The 20,002-nt window shown below is 41.8% G+C and overlaps 1 protein-coding gene across 2 annotated transcripts; it reads left to right on the top strand.

Annotated features, from left to right (window-relative positions):
- The first annotated feature begins 6,759 nt into the window (after positions 1 to 6,759).
- Positions 6,760 to 12,960, top strand: rhbdd1 (rhomboid domain containing 1). 2 transcript variants are annotated; one of them, XM_079272419.1, is made up of 9 exons: positions 6,760 to 6,987; positions 7,592 to 7,747; positions 7,824 to 7,988; positions 8,243 to 8,522; positions 8,922 to 9,054; positions 9,631 to 9,719; positions 10,116 to 10,181; positions 10,421 to 10,564; positions 10,670 to 12,960. In XM_079272419.1, the coding sequence occupies exons 3-9, from the start codon at positions 7,836 to 7,838 to the stop codon at positions 10,774 to 10,776; spliced, it is 972 nt and encodes a 323-aa protein (XP_079128545.1). In that variant the 5' UTR covers positions 6,760 to 6,987; positions 7,592 to 7,747; positions 7,824 to 7,835; the 3' UTR covers positions 10,777 to 12,960. The 2 variants fall into 2 exon arrangements, with proteins under 2 accessions (XP_079128545.1, XP_079128546.1); XM_079272420.1 differs by lacking the exon at positions 7,592 to 7,747.
- Positions 12,961 to 20,002: the final 7,042 nt, after the last annotated feature.

Genomic DNA, 20,002 nt, shown 5'->3' with positions numbered 1-20,002 from the left:
AGCCAACTTAAAATTGTATCGCTAGAACAGGTATTTTTATTTAATTGAACAAACGAAATTTTTACACTAAGATTACTACAAAAATTTGCTTTCCTGAAATCATACCTTTAGGTTGTAAAGGAGCAGTATTTTACTTTTGGGTAAAGCAAATAATTAAGTTGGAAAAACTGGAAACTTTAGGTTGACTTCATTTTAAGTTGGAGTAATGCAAACCATTGTTTTGAAAACCATCAAATGATTACATGAATCTAACTTAAAGTAATTGTGTTAATCCAACTTGTTAACTTAATTTGGAAAAACGTAATTCATTTGTGTGTTACCAATTGAAATAATTCAATTAAGTTGGTCCAACTATTCTCTTTTTTCAGTGCACAAGCTGCATTCATGGTCCACAAAACTTGTCTTGTTCTGTTTAGTGTTGCTTCATATTGAGAAGTATATATATATAGAAGCAGTGATGAAGCTGCTGTACCATTTAAACACGTTGTTGTAGTATCAGCTGTTTGTTGATCAGTAGAAATAGTGTAAAAAGACTGGGTCCCGCTGTTACTCAGGCTGCACTACATCGTCTATTGACAGGCGCGATCCCACTACTGAGCAGCACGGGGGCTTTGACCTGCTCCGTCTCCGACCTGTGCCGGTGCACCCCTCCTTAGACAACCTGGTGGTCCCGGGCTCCCCCAGGACCACCATACCGATACCGAACTTAGTGCGGACACCCGATCTGCATAGTCCACTGCAGCTCAGAGCTCCTGAGCTCAAACGATCCTCCAAGCCTCAGCCTCCCGGTCACTGGGATTGCAGGACAGCGCCACTGCACCCGGCAAGAAATCTATTCATTCAGAAGGATTTGGGCTTTTACAAACGTGACGTCATTTGGGCGATCAAGCGGAATCTAGTGAAGAAAACATACAAGAAACAACAACTGGACATCTGTTACAGGGCTGTTGTTGCATTTCACATCACATCAGCCTCTTTCTGGCCACTCAGTGTTTCTTACCCACAAGCTGCATTCATGGTCCACAAAACTTGTCTTGTTCTGTTTAGTGTTGCTTCATATTGAGAACTATATATATATAGAAGCAGTGATGAAGCTGCTGTACCATTTAAACACGTTGTTGTAGTATCAGCTGTTTGTTGATCAGTAGAAATAGTGTAAAAAGACTGGGTCCCGCTGTTACTCAGGCTGCACTACAGCGTCTATTCACAGGCGCGATCCCACTACTGAGCGGCACGGGGGCTTTGACCTGCTCCGTCTCCGACCGGTGCCGGTGCACCCCTCCTTAGACAACCTGGTGGTCCCGGGCTCTCCCAGGACCACCATACCGATACCGAACTTAGTGCGGACACCCGATCTGCATAGTCCACTGCAGCTCAGAGCTCCTGAGCTCAAACGATCCTCCAGCCTCAGCCTCCCGGTAACTGGGATAACAGGCGCGCGCCACTGCACCCGGCGAGAGATCTATTCATTCAGAAGGATTTGGGCTTTTACAAACGTGACGTCATTCGGGCGATCAAGCGGAATCTAGTGATGAAAACATACAAGAAACAACAACTGGACATATGTTACAGGGCTGTTGTTGCATTTCACATCACATCAGCCTCTTTCTGGCCACTCAGTGTTTCTTACCCACAAGCTGCATTCATGGTCCAAAAAACTTGTCTTGTTCTGTTTAGTGTTGCTTCATATTGAGAAGTATATATATATAGAAGCAGTGATGAAGCTGCTGTACCATTTAAACACGTTGTTGTAGTATCAGCTGTTTGTTGATCAGTAGAAATAGTGTAAAAAGACTGGGTCCCGCTGTTACTCAGGCTGCACTACAGCGTCTATTCACAGGCGCGATCCCACTACTGAGCGGCACGGGGGCTTTGACCTGCTCCGTCTCCGACCTGTGCCGGTGCACCCCTCCTTAGACAACCTGGTGGTCCCGGGCTCCCCCAGGACCACCATACCGATACCAAACTTAGTGCGGACACCCGATCTGCATAGTCCACTTCAGCTCAGAGCTCCTGAGCTCAAACGATCCTCCAGCCTCATCCTCCCGGTAACTGGGATAACAGGCGCGCGCCACTGCACCCAGCGAGAGATCTATTCATTCAGAAGGATTTGGGCTTTTACAAACGTGACGTCATTTGGGCGATCAAGCGGAATCTAGTGAAGAAAACATACAAGAAACAACAACTGGACATCTGTTACAGGGCTGTTGTTGCATTTCACATCACATCAGCCTCTTTCTGGCCACTCAGTGTTTCTTACCCACAAGCTGCATTCATGGTCCACAAAACTTGTCTTGTTCTGTTTCGTGTTTCTAATCTGATTTTGAAGAAGCAGGAGTTTGTTATTGTCTACAAATGTTTCCTTTTAGTTGTGGTAAAAAGTTTAATTTCAGTTTTGATGTGTTCCAAAAAACTGTTACACAACAGACTAAGACAGCTGTGTCAATGGAAAAAATGCCAAATATGATAAACTGTTATGCATTTTGTGCATATTTGTTTTCTAAAAACAAAGTAAACAAATGTTTATTTACATTAATGTAATACATTTTGAAAAACATTAGATTTGAGTTTGTCATTTTTCTTTCAGCCAACTTAAAATTGTATCGCTAGAACAGGTATTTTTATTTAATTGAACAAACGAAATTTTTACACTAAGATTACTACAAAAATTTGCTTTCCTGAAACCATACCTTTAGGTTGTAAAGGAGCAGTATTTTACTTTTGGGTAAAGCAAATAATTAAGTTGGAAAAACTGGAAACTTTAGGTTGACTTCATTTTAAGTTGGAGTAATGCAAACCATTGTTTTGAAAACCATCAAATGATTACATGAATCTAACTTAAAGTAATTGTGTTAATCCAACTTGTTAACTTAATTTGGAAAAACGTAATTCATTTGTGTGTTACCAATTGAAATAATTCAATGAAGTTGGTCCAACTATTCTCTTTTTTCAGTGCACAAGCTGCATTCATGGTCCACAAAACTTGTCTTGTTCTGTTTAGTGTTGCTTCATATTGAGAAGTATATATATATAGAAGCAGTGATGAAGCTGCTGTACCATTTAAACACATTGTTGTAGTATCAGCTGTTTGTTGATCAGTAGAAATAGTGTAAAAAGACTGGGTCCCGCTGTTACTCAGGCTGCACTACAGCGTCTATTCACAGGCGCGATCCCACTACTGAGCGGCACGGGGGCTTTGACCTGCTCCGTCTCCGACCTGTGCCGGTGCACCCCTCCTTAGACAACCTGGTGGTCCCGGGCTCCCCCAGGACCACCATACCGATACCAAACTTAGTGCGGACACCCGATCTGCATAGTCCACTGCAGCTCAGAGCTCCTGAGCTCAAACGATCCTCCAGCCTCATCCTCCCGGTAACTGGGATAACAGGCGCGCGCCACTGCACCCAGCGAGAGATCTATTCATTCAGAAGGATTTGGGCTTTTACAAACGTGACGTCATTTGGGCGATCAAGCGGAATCTAGTGAAGAAAACATACAAGAAACAACAACTGGACATCTGTTACAGGGCTGTTGTTGCATTTCACATCACATCAGCCTCTTTCTGGCCACTCAGTGTTTCTTACCCACAAGCTGCATTCATGGTCCAAAAAACTTGTCTTGTTCTGTTTCGTGTTTCTAATCTGATTTTGAAGAAGCAGGAGTTTGTTATTGTCAAATGTACAAATGTACAAATGTTTCCTTTTAGTTGTGGGAAAAAGTTTAATTTCAGTTTTGAGGTGTTCCAAAAAACTGTTACACAACAGACTAAGACAGCTGTGTCAATGGAAAAAATGCCAAATATGATAAACTGTTATACATTTTGTGCATAGTTGTTTTCTAAAAACAAAGTAAACAAATGTTTATTTACATTAATGTAATACATTTTGAAAAACATTAGATTTGAGTTTGTCATTTTTCTTTCAGCCAACTTAAAATTGTATCGCTAGAACAGGTATTTTTATTTAATTGAACAAACGAAATTTTTACACTAAGATTACTACAAAAATTTGCTTTCCTGAAATCATACCTTTAGGTTGTAAAGGAGCAGTATTTTACTTTTGGGTAAAGCAAATAATTAAGTTGGAAAAACTGGAAACTTTAGGTTGACTTCATTTTAAGTTGGAGTAATGCAAACCATTGTTTTGAAAACCATCAAATGATTACATGAATCTAACTTAAAGTAATTGTGTTAATCCAACTTGTTAACTTAATTTGGAAAAACGTAATTCATTTGTGTGTTACCAATTGAAATAATTCAATTAAGTTGGTCCAACTATTCTCTTTTTTCAGTGCACAAGCTGCATTCATGGTCCACAAAACTTGTCTTGTTCTGTTTAGTGTTGCTTCATATTGAGAAGTATATATATATAGAAGCAGTGATGAAGCTGCTGTACCATTTAAACACGTTGTTGTAGTATCAGCTGTTTGTTGATCAGTAGAAATAGTGTAAAAAGACTGGGTCCCGCTGTTACTCAGGCTGCACTACATCGTCTATTGACAGGCGCGATCCCACTACTGAGCAGCACGGGGGCTTTGACCTGCTCCGTCTCCGACCTGTGCCGGTGCACCCCTCCTTAGACAACCTGGTGGTCCCGGGCTCCCCCAGGACCACCATACCGATACCGAACTTAGTGCGGACACCCGATCTGCATAGTCCACTGCAGCTCAGAGCTCCTGAGCTCAAACGATCCTCCAAGCCTCAGCCTCCCGGTCACTGGGATTGCAGGACAGCGCCACTGCACCCGGCAAGAAATCTATTCATTCAGAAGGATTTGGGCTTTTACAAACGTGACGTCATTCGGGCGATCAAGCGGAATCTAGTGATGAAAACATACAAGAAACAACAACTGGACATCTGTTACAGGGCTGTTGTTGCATTTCACATCACATCAGCCTCTTTCTGGCCACTCAGTGTTTCTTACCCACAAGCTGCATTCATGGTCCAAAAAACTTGTCTTGTTCTGTTTCGTGTTTCTAATCTGATTTTGAAGAAGCAGGAGTTTGTTATTGTCTACAAATGTTTCCTTTTAGTTGTGGTAAAAAGTTTAATTTCAGTTTTGATGTGTTCCAAAAAACTGTTACACAACAGACTAAGACAGCTGTGTCAATGGAAAAAATGCCAAATATGATAAACTGTTATGCATTTTGTGCATATTTGTTTTCTAAAAACAAAGTAAACAAATGTTTATTTACATTAATGTAATACATTTTGAAAAAGATTAGATTTGAGTTTGTCATTTTTCTTTCAGCCAACTTAAAATTGTATCGCTAGAACAGGTATTTTTATTTAATTGAACAAACGAAATTTTTACACTAAGATTACTACAAAAATTTGCTTTCCTGAAACCATACCTTTAGGTTGTAAAGGAGCAGTATTTTACTTTTGGGTAAAGCAAATAATTAAGTTGGAAAAACTGGAAACTTTAGGTTGACTTCATTTTAAGTTGGAGTAATGCAAACCATTGTTTTGAAAACCATCAAATGATTACATGAATCTAACTTAAAGTAATTGTGTTAATCCAACTTGTTAACTTAATTTGGAAAAACGTAATTCATTTGTGTGTTACCAATTGAAATAATTCAATGAAGTTGGTCCAACTATTCTCTTTTTTCAGTGCACAAGCTGCATTCATGGTCCACAAAACTTGTCTTGTTCTGTTTAGTGTTGCTTCATATTGAGAAGTATATATATATATAGAAGCAGTGATGAAGCTGCTGTACCATTTAAACATGTTGTTGTAGTATCAGCTGTTTGTTGATCAGTAGAAATAGTGTAAAAAGACTTGGTCCCGCTGTTACTCAGGCTGCACTACAGCATCTATTCACAGGCGCGATCCCACTACTGAGCGGCACGGGGGCTTTGACCTGCTCCGTCTCCGACCTGTGCCGGTGCACCCCTCCTTAGACAACCTGGTGGTCCCGGGCTCCCCCAGGACCACCATACCGATACCGAACTTAGTGCGGACACCCGATCTGCATAGTCCACTGCAGCTCAGAGCTTCTGAGCTCAAACGATCCTCCAGCCTCAGCCTCCCGGTAACTGGGATAACAGGCGCGCGCCACTGCACCCGGCGAGAGATCTATTCATTCAGAAGGATTTGGGCTTTTACAAACGTGACGTCATTCGGGCGATCAAGCGGAATCTAGTGATGAAAACATACAAGAAACAACAACTGGACATCTGTTACAGGGCTGTTGTTGCATTTCACATCACATCAGCCTCTTTTCTGGCCTTTTAATGTGTAAAAAATGCAGAGCAATAAACTAACCTACATTTTCTGTAGATGAGAGTGTCAAACAAAAATAATACATTTGGTGAGGAAATTAGATGTATATATATCTGTCTATCTGTATATCTATCTATCTATCTATCTATCTATCTATCTATCTATCTATCTATCTATCTATCTATCTATCTATCTATCTATCTATCTATCTATCTATCTATCTATCTATCTATCTATCTATCTATCTATCTATCTATCTATCTATCTATCTATCTATCTATCTATCAACCCACCCATCATTACTCTTTCGGAGATTGTCTTGATCTGAAGTTTCCATTTACTGTTTCATATGATCAATACAATAATTTAGTGCAGGCTCAGAGTGAAGGCTGACGACTCACTCTGCTGGAGACCTTCCATAGCTTGAGATAAATTACCCAAGCGTAAAATCCGTAATGCGCCTGCGCCAGACACGTAGCTCTGTTATTGTCACGTGATAGCTGACTCAACGCCACACACTTTTGCAGAGGAGTTGCTAGTAACTGCTAGAAATTATGACATATCAAGCAACACTTTCTGGTGACGTGTGACTACGATATATATATATACGTACACGTACATTGATAGCGTCCTCGGGGGGTTAAATAATTTGAAGCGGACTCGATGTACACACTTTAAAACACCCATCTAACGCTAACGTTAATGTTAGCATTCGCATTAGCTAAAGCATCACGGAAGGAGGGAAAGGGGTGTGCTCACAGTAAGTTTATTTTAAGCCACCAATGATGCTGATACATTTGTCTGCGGAAGGGTTTTATTCGTTGCTTTTTATCAAAAGTTGATGTTTTGCTCATAATAACAGACTTTTTTGGGAGGCTATTGACAGTCGTCTCCCCTGCTAAGCATTTTGCTCAGCAAAGTTAGTTTATCAAAACTCTAACGTTACAACTGTTCTAGTATTAGCAGAGAGTTCTTTCTGGAGAAGGACTCTGGGAAGTTTGGGTCATATAATGTCTGCATAATACACTATCAGCAGAGAGCGTCTTTTCGTGTTGTCTAATATTGCTGTGTGTGTGTGTGTGTGTGTGTGTGTGTGTGTGTGTGTGTGTGTGTGTGTGTGTGTGAGTGAGAGAGAGAGAGAGAGCTAGTTATCTCAAACACAAAGCCACAGGGTCACTAAATCTTAGGAAATGGACCAACTCTAAAAAGTGCTTCCTGATGACACACATTCATAGATTTAAGTCTTGATGCTCTGATTTTAGCTTTAGGGTTTTGGCAGATATTATATAACTTATGGATCATGGTCTTGGTTCTATCTACTGCAACCAAAATGTAATCTTGTTGCTCTTTTTTTTTTTAAACAGACATTACAAGAGGACAATATAGAAGAGCGATTCGTGTTCTCTGAGGTTTTGCGATGGAGATTCCAGAGTCGAGGAGCAGCTAAAGCACAATTTCCTTAGTTTTCAGCTTTGACATTGGGATATCAAGAAGTCTCTCATCCAGGCTCAAATTCCCAGGTGGCTTCCACTGTCTTTTTTTCTTCCAGTAAAGCAGAAATGACTCATTTATAATCTCACACTTTTATCTTCCCAGTTTGTTTTGGGTATGCGGAACCGACACAGGGGATCCCATCTGGGCCTGATGCTTCTGGCCTCCCAGGTGTTTCAGATGGGTCTGGACAACATCCCCCCAGTCACTCTGGCTGTCCTGGGACTCAACGTGTACCTTTACCTGTTCCCTGCAGCTCCACTGATGCAGGTAAGGCACACATACAGAGACGATCATCTACACAACTTGCTGCGTCCGACTTATCTCATGCTTGCTGCTTTTCTTTGGCTTATATCACAGTAAATAGCAGCTGCAACTATAACTGCGTCCAAATATAATTATAAATGACTTCTTACCATCGGGGCTTTACCATCTTACAGAAATGACATGCACCATTGCCTTGTACTGTATTTATTTGATATTATTTGTATCATTATGAATAATACTATCTTTCCAACCCGTAGGCCTGTGTGAGTGTTCAGCAGGCATACTGGTTCAAGGACTGGCGCCGCCTTCTGCTGTCCCCGCTGCACCATGCGGATGATTGGCATCTCTACTTCAACATGGCGTCCTTCCTCTGGAAAGGCACCAAGCTGGAGCGACGGCTGGGCGGCCCCTGGTTCCTCTACCTGCTGTCGGTCTTCTCGCTGCTCACTGGATTGGTCTATCTGGTGTTGGAGGCACTGTTGACAGAGCTCACCCAGGACCAGTCCTACAGCATGGCCTGTGCTGTTGGCTTCTCAGGTACAGACTCATCTACAAAACTCTCAAAAGATGTACACTGGTATAGAAGATTGGACTTTTTTATGTAGCTCTACTGGTACAACATGGAATAAACATTAGAATACACTTTTCATAAAAGTAAAGTCAAATAAATACAGGAAGTATGTATTTATTGATAATTACTTTTTTTTCTCTAAGCTGCCTTTTTGCATTCTCTCATCTTTGGCTGCATCCAAAGTGTGCGTTTAGTGATATTAGTTTTTTATTGTTACATGTTTTTCCATTTCTTCTGTGAAGATGCTTTGCAGTTTACACCAGCCGATGTAAAGTATCTCCCGGCCGACTGCTGTAGTCTCCCGGTGTTAAAATTCCCTCACCCCCCTATTGATTCATCTTTGTAAATATGTCTGATGCTTCTAGGTGTCCTGTTTGCTCTGAAGGTGCTCAGCAACCATTACCACCCTGGAGGTGTGAGCTCTGTGATGGGCTTCCCTGTGTCTAATCGCTATGTTAGCTGGGTGGAGCTAGTGCTGATCCACATCACATCCCCTGGGTGAGTTCCCAATCAGACACATCAGATTGCATTAAAAATTCACCAGGATTCACCGGCCAGATATACTGCAGAGATACTAGCGCATACCCTCTTGGTGCGGGTAGCAGGGCACCAGCACTGACGGGGTTAATTCTTCTGTTTTCAATGGGATGACCCACGCTTAAAGGACCAGTTCACAAATGTTCAAGTTGATCTCTATATATTTGCTATAGTATGACAAGCCTGTTGTATACCGCACAGCTGTACGGCTGTCGGTAAGCTCTGCAACTTGTAAAACAACTCCCCAAACATTTCATTAGAGGATTCAGGCTTGGGCCAAGGAAGCCGATTTCAACTTCAAACATCTGTCAGGAGTTCAAAAGAAAAAAAAAAAAGTCCAATCTATGTTTGGAGCAATAAAAAAAAATGGAAACCATATTTTAGGAGTAAATATAAATATGTAGCACATGTTTAGAACACGGGTTCTGTTTGTAAAGTTTCCCCTTTTCTACATGCTGTCAGATGTTATGATTGAACGTGTCCACCAGGTGGCAGTGTCTCATTAGTTAGGAATGAATCTGTGCTCCGCTTCTTCAGGACCTCTTTCGTTGGTCACCTGGCCGGTATCCTGGTGGGTCTGCTCTACACTGCTGGACCACTGAAGGCCATCATGAAGAGATGTGCAGGTCAGAATTTAAGTGTGTGTGTGTTTTTATTCACGAGTTGTTTACACTTGTATGTGCTGACGGTACATAACCTTAGGTTCTTGTAACCTGTTAAAAGGTGTATGACTGTATGATTTAAAAAAAAAAAAAAGTCTAAAGATAGAAAATCCTCAAGCTTTAAAAAGTAATAATTAAATGTGATTCAGGTCATATACTAGCGTCATGGCGGTTCTCCTGTGCAGTAACAATCGGTACAGGTTTGCTAAGTGTGAATAGAAATAGATCTGACACTGGAGATAGCTTCTACACCACGTGTAGATCTATGTTTGTTTGTATTAATCCAGATGCAAATCTAAATGCACATCAACAACACTTCTGTTTGCACTGACATTGTCTGCTTGTCTACATTTTCACCAGGGTTTGTGACCTCGAATGGACATAACTCCCGGTCCAATGCGTACTACAGCTCTTCAGGTTCTTCAGGTACCTAATAGGCTTTTTCCAGAATTAAATAAAATTATTCGCTATGTAGTAGTGACTCGTTTTTTAAAGGCTGAATCAGAAAGTATTTCGAGACAGACTCACATTGCTGATTTTGATCTTTTCAGAGAATCTGTTGACATTAACAGGACTGTAAAATACACCAGCCTCAAACTTTTTAACGTGTTTTCTTAAATTTGAATACTTATGCTGTGTGTGTGTGCGCTTGTGTGTGTCTGCAGGCTACAGTGGCACTGGTGGAGGATACTCTGGATACCATCAGTCTCCACCAGATCACACAACGAGTCGTACACCATCTTATACAGGTGGACTGACGGAGGAGGAGCAGATAGAGGCGGCCATCAGGAACAGTCTGAATCACGGAGGTAAGGGAGGTTGTGTGGTGACACTGAATTCTAGAAGCTGCTGATTAAAAGCCACCCCAGAGAAGAGTCGGCTCAAATCTAAAGTGTGTAAATCTAATTTTGCAGGACAAACCAGCCAGAGACGAGCTCCACCTCCCTACGGGTTCCGCCTCTCTGAGGAGGCGACAGCTGAGGATATCAGGTTGAGGAGACTTCGGAGGTTCGACAGCTGAACTGCGGAGGGGAACAAGAAGAAGGTGTAGGTGCCAAGAGAGGAGCGCCGTCCTGAAGCAAATTCTGCTTCACAGGCTGAGGAAGAGCAACCCCCATATGAGAAGGTCCGACCACACAGACTGACACTTTTATTGCTTGGCCCCTTGTGAATACCTAAAGAGTTCAATGCCTTGTGAGCAGGTTAGGTTTGAGCGTGTCTGATGATGCTGAAGCAGCTTCCAAATATGGGGGGGGGGGGGATTATGAAAAAAGTGAATGGGCAAAAGTTGTTTTGAATTTGTCATCAGATTTGCTGTTGTTACGCCACTTGAAGTTGTGAAATGGATACAGGACATAATATCAAATGGCTCAATTTAAAATGTATTTTTCTCCATTCAAACCGCATTCGACCAGGAGTAGCTCGAGATACTGTATTTGAATTAGTCAAACCTGGACTTCAGAGATGTAAAGTTCCGTTGCAACTTTGTAAAACCTTTTCTTTCTGTTTCTGAAATCGGGTAAAAAAAACGGGCCAGATCACCGCAAGACCACGTACAACGTAGGACACTTCTACTCGTCAAAGCTGGACCAGCTTATGTCGATTCAGTCGAATGTGGTTTCTGATCTCCACCTGTTCTCATGTGGTCGTAATGGAGGGGAAAAGCTGTGAAATCAGCCTCTTTTTCTTTTCTTTTTTCTTCTCACAAGTAGAATAACAAACAGGAGGATGCCAATTCAACAACAAAAATAATTCATGGAAATGTTAAGTCTAAACCGGACAGTATTTTCAAAGTAGGTGAAGCTGATTGATATCAGCGATGCCTGAACGATTCTTTTGCACTTGAGGAAAGCTGCGGGTCCCTCCAACGCTGTTCCTGACCGATTCCTTGTTTCCCCTCAAATCAGCTTTTCCCAGATTACCAAAACACCATAATCATAATAGTAATAACAATTAGACTACCACCATAGTTGAATGCTGACCCGATGGGCCACATCTGGTTTCACAAAGGCCCAGCTGGCTCGTGTAACGATTCATCTTTAGTAAAAGTTCTTCTGAGCACTCACGGTACTGCTCCTGGTCGGTGTTTCTGACTTAGAACAATCCACGCAGACCACTGGTAAACAATGTTATCAATGACATTTATTACCCCAAAACACATAATGTGTCGTATTACTTCTACTACCCATGTCTCAATACATTGTTTTTGCAACCTTACCACCGTACTACTCCGAACTTTCTAAACAGTCACCGAGCAAGAGTGACACTGGCTGTAAGCAAAGTTACAAAAGCGACGTCGAAGAAGTACATCGCTGGCTCTGATTCCCCTAAAGCCCTGCGGCACGATGGGAAGTAGGACAGCTTAAATTAGAGCCAAGAAACCCAACGAGCCGTCAAAACCCCCATGGGCCCGAAACCATGCTGCAGCGGATACGATCCAAATGTACGTCCTGGTATGACAGGATGAGGACAGGGATGACATGCAGTGCACAGCAGGTGCCGCCCGTAATACTCGGGGGCGCACATTAAAGGGGCGTGTTGGTGGTTTTATGTCTTTCTCTGTGTCTGCACACGTCAGGGAAGTTGCGTCTCAGTTCGTCCTGTAAACGTGCAGTTCGTCCCGGTTCACGTGCGGAGGCTGTTTTACTTGACCGTGTCGGGTGGCAAGGAGGCTCAGCGATGGTCGCTCATCGCCCACAACATTCTGCTTCAAGCCCTTTTCAATCAGTTTGCCAACAATTAACGTTGATCAAAGTCTCGTATCAGTTCGGCATCTGCTCTACTCCAGGTGACATGAACAAAACAAGACACATGAGGACAATTGACCGTTTTTTTATGCTGGCTAGAAACCAAAAATGTGTTAAATCAATTGCACTGGTGCCAAACTCTGAAGCGTTTTTGTTCATTTATCTCTTTTGTTATCATTACATGGCAACAAAATAACATATTGTAGAAGTGCTTTTTATAAAATTGATACGGTTTGCTTCGCAGTTCAGATGTCAGTGTGTGAGGTTTCAAATGGAATTGGGCTGAACAGAGTGATTTGTATGTTCAACGATTTACACGCTGCCCCAAAAATGTCCTGAATATTTACATTTTGTGGTCACCCTTTAAAGACACAGTTTATATATATTTTTACTTTACCTCCAGATGATCATCTATAGAGAGACAATGTCCGTCATGTCCACACAACAATAAAGGAAGTGGGAACACAGCGGTGTGCCAATGTGTTTTTTCTTTAACGTGTGAGGAAGTTATTCGCTACTCAAGTACTTTCTATTGTTGATACTGTTCTACTCTCACTCAACTAGTTATATTGATGATTACCTGTACTTCTACTCAAGTACTCGCTATGACAGTACTTTTACAGGGGTGCAGTTTTTGTCCACTCTACCTGCCTTTGCCTGAATGGAAATGAAAACTTTACAGAATGCTTTGAAAATGGTCACAAAAATCGTTGAAACACTTCCTGTGTCTATAATGCATTAACAACATACTTATAATGTGTTATAATCTGTTTATGGCAGTTTAAGATCATGGTTATAAGCACCCAATAATAGTAACACATTATGGTGTAAAACGTAAAGTAGTTTTGCATAGATTTAATATTTCTTCACTTCACTCAAAGCAAATAATGACCACTTAGTACACTGTATGATCCTTTTAAGAAATGTCTGAGTGGCTGTTAATTATGAAATATTATGATACTTGACCTTATAAGTCATTATAAATTGCTTCATGTTGTGTTAAGATACTTGTTAAAAAGCATTCAGATTTTGAATGAGTGCTACAAGCGGGTTAAAACGCATTATAAGTATGTTTATAGTGCATTCAAGTCATGGGAGTCATGGAAAGTGTTTCCCCTGTTCCAGAGCATAGACGGTCATTTCATGGACAACTGTGTTGCTTAGATGTGTGATTAGAATGTCATCCTTCCTTCATGGTGACCGTGAAGCCGCTGGTGAACAATCGCACCATGACGGGGCCATGTAGGTGGGTTCTTCATGCTCCTGGGATCTCTGGCTGAGCTTATCAGAAGCGTGCCACATCACTGCCATGTGCCGCAAACACCCTCCGCTCAATCCAACGTGAAGGTCAATTTGTCTTTGCTTCCTGCCGAGGCCAGCTGGGGTCCCAATAGACTCCCACTGGACTGATAGCCGTACCACTGCATAAAGGAAACAAGCTTTTTATGGAAGACTGAGCCGCAGTTTCGGATCATTCTTTCCCTCTCCACTGTGCAGTGATTAACTTCATAACACTCAAATCCTACTCAGCAACTGGTAAAGTCTTGTGGAGAATGGCATTAGCTCGTGCAGAGGTACAAGCCCAGGGCTCATTTTTCCGAACAGCTTTATCGCTCGCCTGCCAGAGTTACATGCTGGCGATGATGACTAAAGAAACTTCGCCACACTATTTATAGGATAATCTCGTGAAATCCCCCATCGCTCCCACTTCTAATCATCCTGCTGACTTTGTTCTCCACTCTCCCTGTTCTTCCCTGCCCCGTGGTGGAACTTAATGGAACTTCCTGTTCGGGCTATCGGAGGCCCCCGCGCACCCACGCAAGTGTCTTCAGTCATTCTGGATGATTAGAGCTCTGTTCAACAGGACGGGGAGGGAGTTGTCGGTCAAACACACACACACAAGGTTTCAAGGACATAGTGTCAGCGACACTAATGTAGTCTCATTACATAAAAGAATTGCCTGCACACGGACAAAAAACAGTTAAGATGTAAAAAGAAATCGGTTTATTCCATGTACAAAAGCTGACAGACTGACCCTTTTTTGACACACACTTCATAAAGAATCATCAGATAAACCCTGTTAAAGGTGTAGCACGGCTGTGGAGGTCGTTTTTATTTCGTGGGTGATCTTTTGTTTATGTTTAAATCCTGCTGTTTTCCCTCCCAGGTCAATATTCTTGTGTTTAGTCTACTGTGAGGCTACGTGTGCATTGTACGTGAAGCTAAAAATGCTTTCCAAGTCAAATATTAATGCAAGCGGTGGCTCATGGTAATAATTATGAACCATATTTTGCATTACAGACTGTAGGAATACAAAAGTGATCATTCACCTTGTCGCTTAAGATGTTAATAACACAAATATGGAATTATTTCCAGCTATTTATAAGAGGTTTCTTCGTTTTTTTGCAGCGATATGAAGTTCTTTAGAGGTCAGTAAACAATCTTATCCACCTCATCTGTTGGTACAATATCGCGGGAACCAAAGGGGGGTTTCCACTGCTTAACGTGTGCCTTGAAGTTAGTGAACAAGGAAACAAGAAACAAGAAAGCCTATACACTTGTCTTCCAGCCATTTGTCTTTTCGAACAGCTGTTTGATCAGTTATTCCAAATATACTGTATTCTCCCCTTGTTCTGTCATTCAAAATACTGCTCGTACAAAATACAATTTTGTCTTTGTGACATTGAGTTGCAGCCCATAATGCAAAAGCTTTGCTTCCCCTTATTACTGCTTGATTGGTATGGATTTAGTCTAAATCAGTATGAAGCAATGATGAAAACAGTCTCGTTAATATTTTGTCTATTCACCGTCTACGTGACACTTTTGTCCAAAGCACTCTCACAAACGGAGCTATTTGGGGCTGAGTGGTTTCCTTAAGGACACTTAGACATGTGGACGGGAGTATAGAAAGGAGACAGGAGTACTACTCCAACAAAGTTTAATCTGAATGCAAAAGTATGCACATGCCTTGATGTATGCAGTAGCCTGACTCGCACTGATAACATTATTTAGGTTCTAAAAAAAAAAATCTGATTATTTTTAAAAACATAAACTCATAACATGAACATTGTCTTTTGTTTCGTTCCACTAATTGACAAATTTGCGTGATGCCATCATCAATTCAATGTTTGAAGTGTATCCACTGACGCTCATTTGATCGTATTCATTTCTACATACTTACATACATACATACATCAGCTTGCCAAAACTTTCTGGGTAAAACTCACGCTTTTTCCAAATGTGCGAGTAGAAGACAATATTAGACTATTTTGACAGTTTGGGTTCAAATCTACTTTTTTTACCTTGTTGTCTTCTGTGCTGCTGTCACACATTCTCTCCATCATACATTTCACTCTTTTGTTCTCTCCTGCATCTCTCGACTTGCTTTTGGAATTTTTCTCCCTTTTGAATTTTGATTCCTCCCCAGTGTGTGCCTTTTCTAAAACTCTCTTTTCCCCTTTTTTCTCCCTGTATCTCTCTCTCTCTCTCTCTCTCTCTCTCTCTCTCTCTCCTCCTCCCTTGATGTTTCTTTCTGTTTGTCTCTCGATGCGTCTCACACAATCTAGCACTGGTTTTGATCTCGCTGTACCTTTCTTTCCCTCACAATTTCTCTCTCTCTCTCTCTCTCTCTCTCTCTCTCTCTCGCTCTCTCTCACACACACACACACACACACACTCTCAGTCTCTTTCCTCCTGGGCTGCCTGCAGATCAGAGATAGCATGTCTGTCAGTAAGCTACAGAGGTACCGAGCTCCTTGATTCATCCCAGCTATCTGGGTGACCCATTTCTGCACAAAGTCGCACCTTTCAAAGCTGTGAAATAAAGTACTGTGAAGTGTTTCACCACATCAGTTCAACAATATAACCTACATCGCCAACACGTGATTCTTTCTCCGCTATAGATCCTGTGTGTGCTTTCAGAAATGGAGGACCACAGGGGTCTATTCTTGGCCCACCGTGCAGGAGTAGGCGTGTGAAGAACAGACGAAACACACCTTAAGATCCAAACTGGTGAATGCATTGTCCTTCTACCTTGGACACCAGAAAATAAAACTCCTCTCTTTGCCGTCACAAGACTCCCGCAACAAATCCTGAAGATCTTTTGATTTCTTTGCTTGGAGTATGTAGAGATCCAACTGTGGGCAGAGGTTTGCCTATCGTACTGAAGGCCTTGTTCACGATCCGCAGTAGTTACTTTCCATGTTTGACTGTGCAGTAAGAGAGGATGTTATGATGGACTCAATGAGGGCTGGGTAGAACACAACGAGAAGTTGTTGCGGTACTATTTAAGCGCTGAGAAAAACAAACACACTCATAGTTGGGCTTTTGCAATGATGTGTTCAGTGTTAGGATCACTTCAGGTTATTGCTCATGTGTGATTCGAGGAATTTTAAGGAGTTTGTGGTGGTGACGGGGTCTTTTGGGGTTTGACATGTAACGGAAGTCAGTAAGGAGCTCCTTGGTTTTGACTGTGTTAAACCATCCATTTTGAGAAATTTGCCAATTCTTGAACCTTTTTTTTCTTTACATAAAAACAAAGGACAGCAAAGGACAAAATGCAGCAAATCTGCACCCCAACATAAATGGTTTGTTAATATTTGTTCCACTAGGGATATTTAGCTGTTGCTGTTAAAGTAAAACCGAGTGCGTTAACTCGTGTGCGCTCAGGCATCTGTGGTGACTAAAACTGGCAACCCTATTTTCATTTTCCACAACCAGAAGCTGATTCCTTGTTGCTCGCCTTGCAACGATTTTTAAAAGCTGGTGTTGAGCCCTGCCTCATGCACCAAGGACACAACACGTGAAGAACATTGAATTCATCTGAGGTAGAGCTACAATAAATATGTGCCTGCACACACACACACACAGTTTACTGCGGTGACATGAACCTCCCCCCAAAAATGTGACAACGTGGATTATTATTGAGTTATTCTACATACGGGGGCTTTAATGATAAAACTACTGTCTATGGCCATTTTGCTATATAAGGTGATGACATGCTGTGATGTGATCTTTGAATGTCTTTTGTGTAAAAGTTGTTTATTTTATCAAAGGGAATTTATAAACTTTGTATTCTCTCTATTCATAAAATTGCTAACAGTGTACAAGTCAACAATAAAATGCTGCATCAATGATTTGACACTTCACTTCTTTGCAATACATTTATTTGCTGTTAATACTTGCATGCTGTGCTCAAATAAAATGAAGAATGCGGTACTTTTACTTGTAGTATCTCTATACTGAGGCTTGTCATCAATATATTTCTATTTCACAAGATAAATTCCCTCAGGGGATAAGGAGAAACCACGCGGGGTGTCGTACCGGATGCTGTCAAACCTTTCCCTGCAGGCACCTTAATCTGATGAGATGTCTCCTATATGAAGAAGATTCTATATTCTGCATAATTGGGTTAATGTCTATACAGGCTTTGTGAGCAGGCACGTGCACAGATAGACCCCTAGTGGTGCTCAAGCACCTGCCCTTTTGCCCTGGATGAGAAAAGTGCCCTTTCTGCTGGTGCCCAATTTTTTATACATATAATAAAATAAAAATTACTTTTTCTGTCATCAATTCTCCCCAAATGTGTTTCGATATCTGACGGGGCATTTATTTGAGTTCTTGTGAGAATTTCGCCCCGACATGCACCGCGGCGCCCACAAGCGTCCCACGCGCCCCTCCCTCCTCCTCCTTCACTTACTGCCTACTGCGCGTGCAGTGCTGAGCGTCAGGCTAAACGGCTGAAGCCAACTTCTTCTCTGACCCGGAGCATCAGACAGACAGGTAATGACAGTGCAATACCCCGACCTTGTTTGGTGATAAATTAACAACAACAATTAGCGCCGCTGAAAACATTACGTCGCAACTGGTCCGACGTTTGCTAAAAAACAAACAAAAAAAACCCCTCACGAAATCCATGATTTAAAAGCCTTGCCCAGTTGTTTTACTGACGTTTGTCATGTTTAATGAAGAGAGAGGGGAGAGAGGCAGGCAGACATTAATTATTTTAATTATTAAAAAGAAAGGTAGGTCTTAAGTTGAGCTACATGACAGTCTGGTGAGGTATTGTGGTAGGCTATAGGCTATTATTAGTGTAATGCTGCTTATGCTTCAACTGTCAGAAAACAGTAAAAACATGGGTGTGTACTGTGTTGTCAGCTTTAGAGAGATATGTAATGTCTTGATTATTATGCACAACATTGATTTATGTCATTTAAAAAAAATTGCAGCATAATGCCAAGAAAAGAGAGACTACAAAAACAGAAGGACAGGGAAAAGCAGCAAGCAGAGAAATCTGGAAGCTATAATGATGCTCCTCAATGAGATCTGCGAAAGACATCCACCTGACCTGGCCCTAGGGGATGCAAAAATGTACAAAAATGCGATTAACTTCGCATTCATTCTCTGCATGGAAATCACCACCCCAGCATTTGAAGTCACTGCTCTTGCATCAAATGCCATCAGCCCGTCTTTGTTTTGTCTTTGTTTTTGTCTGGCCTTGTTTTTGCCTATTATTCATTTATTTATTCAATTTGATAATTTGAGTTAGTATTGGTTGCGTTAACAAAAATAAATATATACGTTGAAAATATCCGACTGTGTTATTTATTTATTTATCATTATTTTAATTTCATGTATAATTTTAGCGATGGGTGCCCTTTTTTTTGCTTGAGCACCTGCCCCCCAAAATGTCTGTGCACGTGCCTGTTTGTGAGGATGGTGAAAGAGAGTAACATTACTCCAAGCTCAACTCTGGGGAATGGAATAGCAGTGAAATTAACGATAAAACACATTTCTATTCTGTCAGAGAAAAAAAAAAATCACCCGAAAGACTATTAGTGGACTAAAGAGTCCCACTGTGGGAACCAGTGTGAAACATTTGAATGATCTCTAATTGTAGATAATTGGCTGGCAGGAGGGAACCCCCCCCCCCCCCCCCCCCTTTGACCTGCTGTGAAAGTAAAACGTCACCGGATCCACTCCACGTTTTGTCCCCGCCACCCTTATTATTAAGCGCCGTGTGGGAGAATTAGAGGAAATAACAACGCACTACGAACAAGAAGCGCGTGCAGGATAACATGGAAGAAAGGAAAAAGAAGCCGCTGCACCACGCGCTGACTGAATGAGACACATGATGAAGGAGAACGAGGACGCAGGACGTATTTCTTTGCTGCCGCCTTTCCCGAAGCATCGTCCGCACCTTCACCGGAGGATGCTGCCGCGGCCGCTGCGTCTCTTGAACCGCCGCTATCTGCTCGTGGTCTCGTGCGGTCTCCTCAATTGCGTCTCACTTTGAATCTTGCAACGTGCGACGGGTGAAAGATAATGTGCGTGAACGGGCTTTCCGTGGGAGCGGGGAGCTTGACTTGACGGTAAAAGGTTTTTTTTTTTTCTGTGCAGCATCTGCAAAGATTTTTCCTCCTCAGTCGCATCACTGCCGACTTCTACGCAAAGGAGGAAGAAACCAAACAAGACGGACTTGATAATATCCTCAGTGTTGAA

This window comes from Melanostigma gelatinosum (assembly GCF_949748355.1).
Source record: "Melanostigma gelatinosum genome assembly, chromosome: 7".
Classification (NCBI taxonomy): Eukaryota; Metazoa; Chordata; class Actinopteri; order Perciformes; family Zoarcidae; genus Melanostigma; species Melanostigma gelatinosum.
The sequence above is the reverse complement of the archived record's forward strand: the minus strand, read 5'-3'. Positions and strand labels throughout refer to the sequence as shown.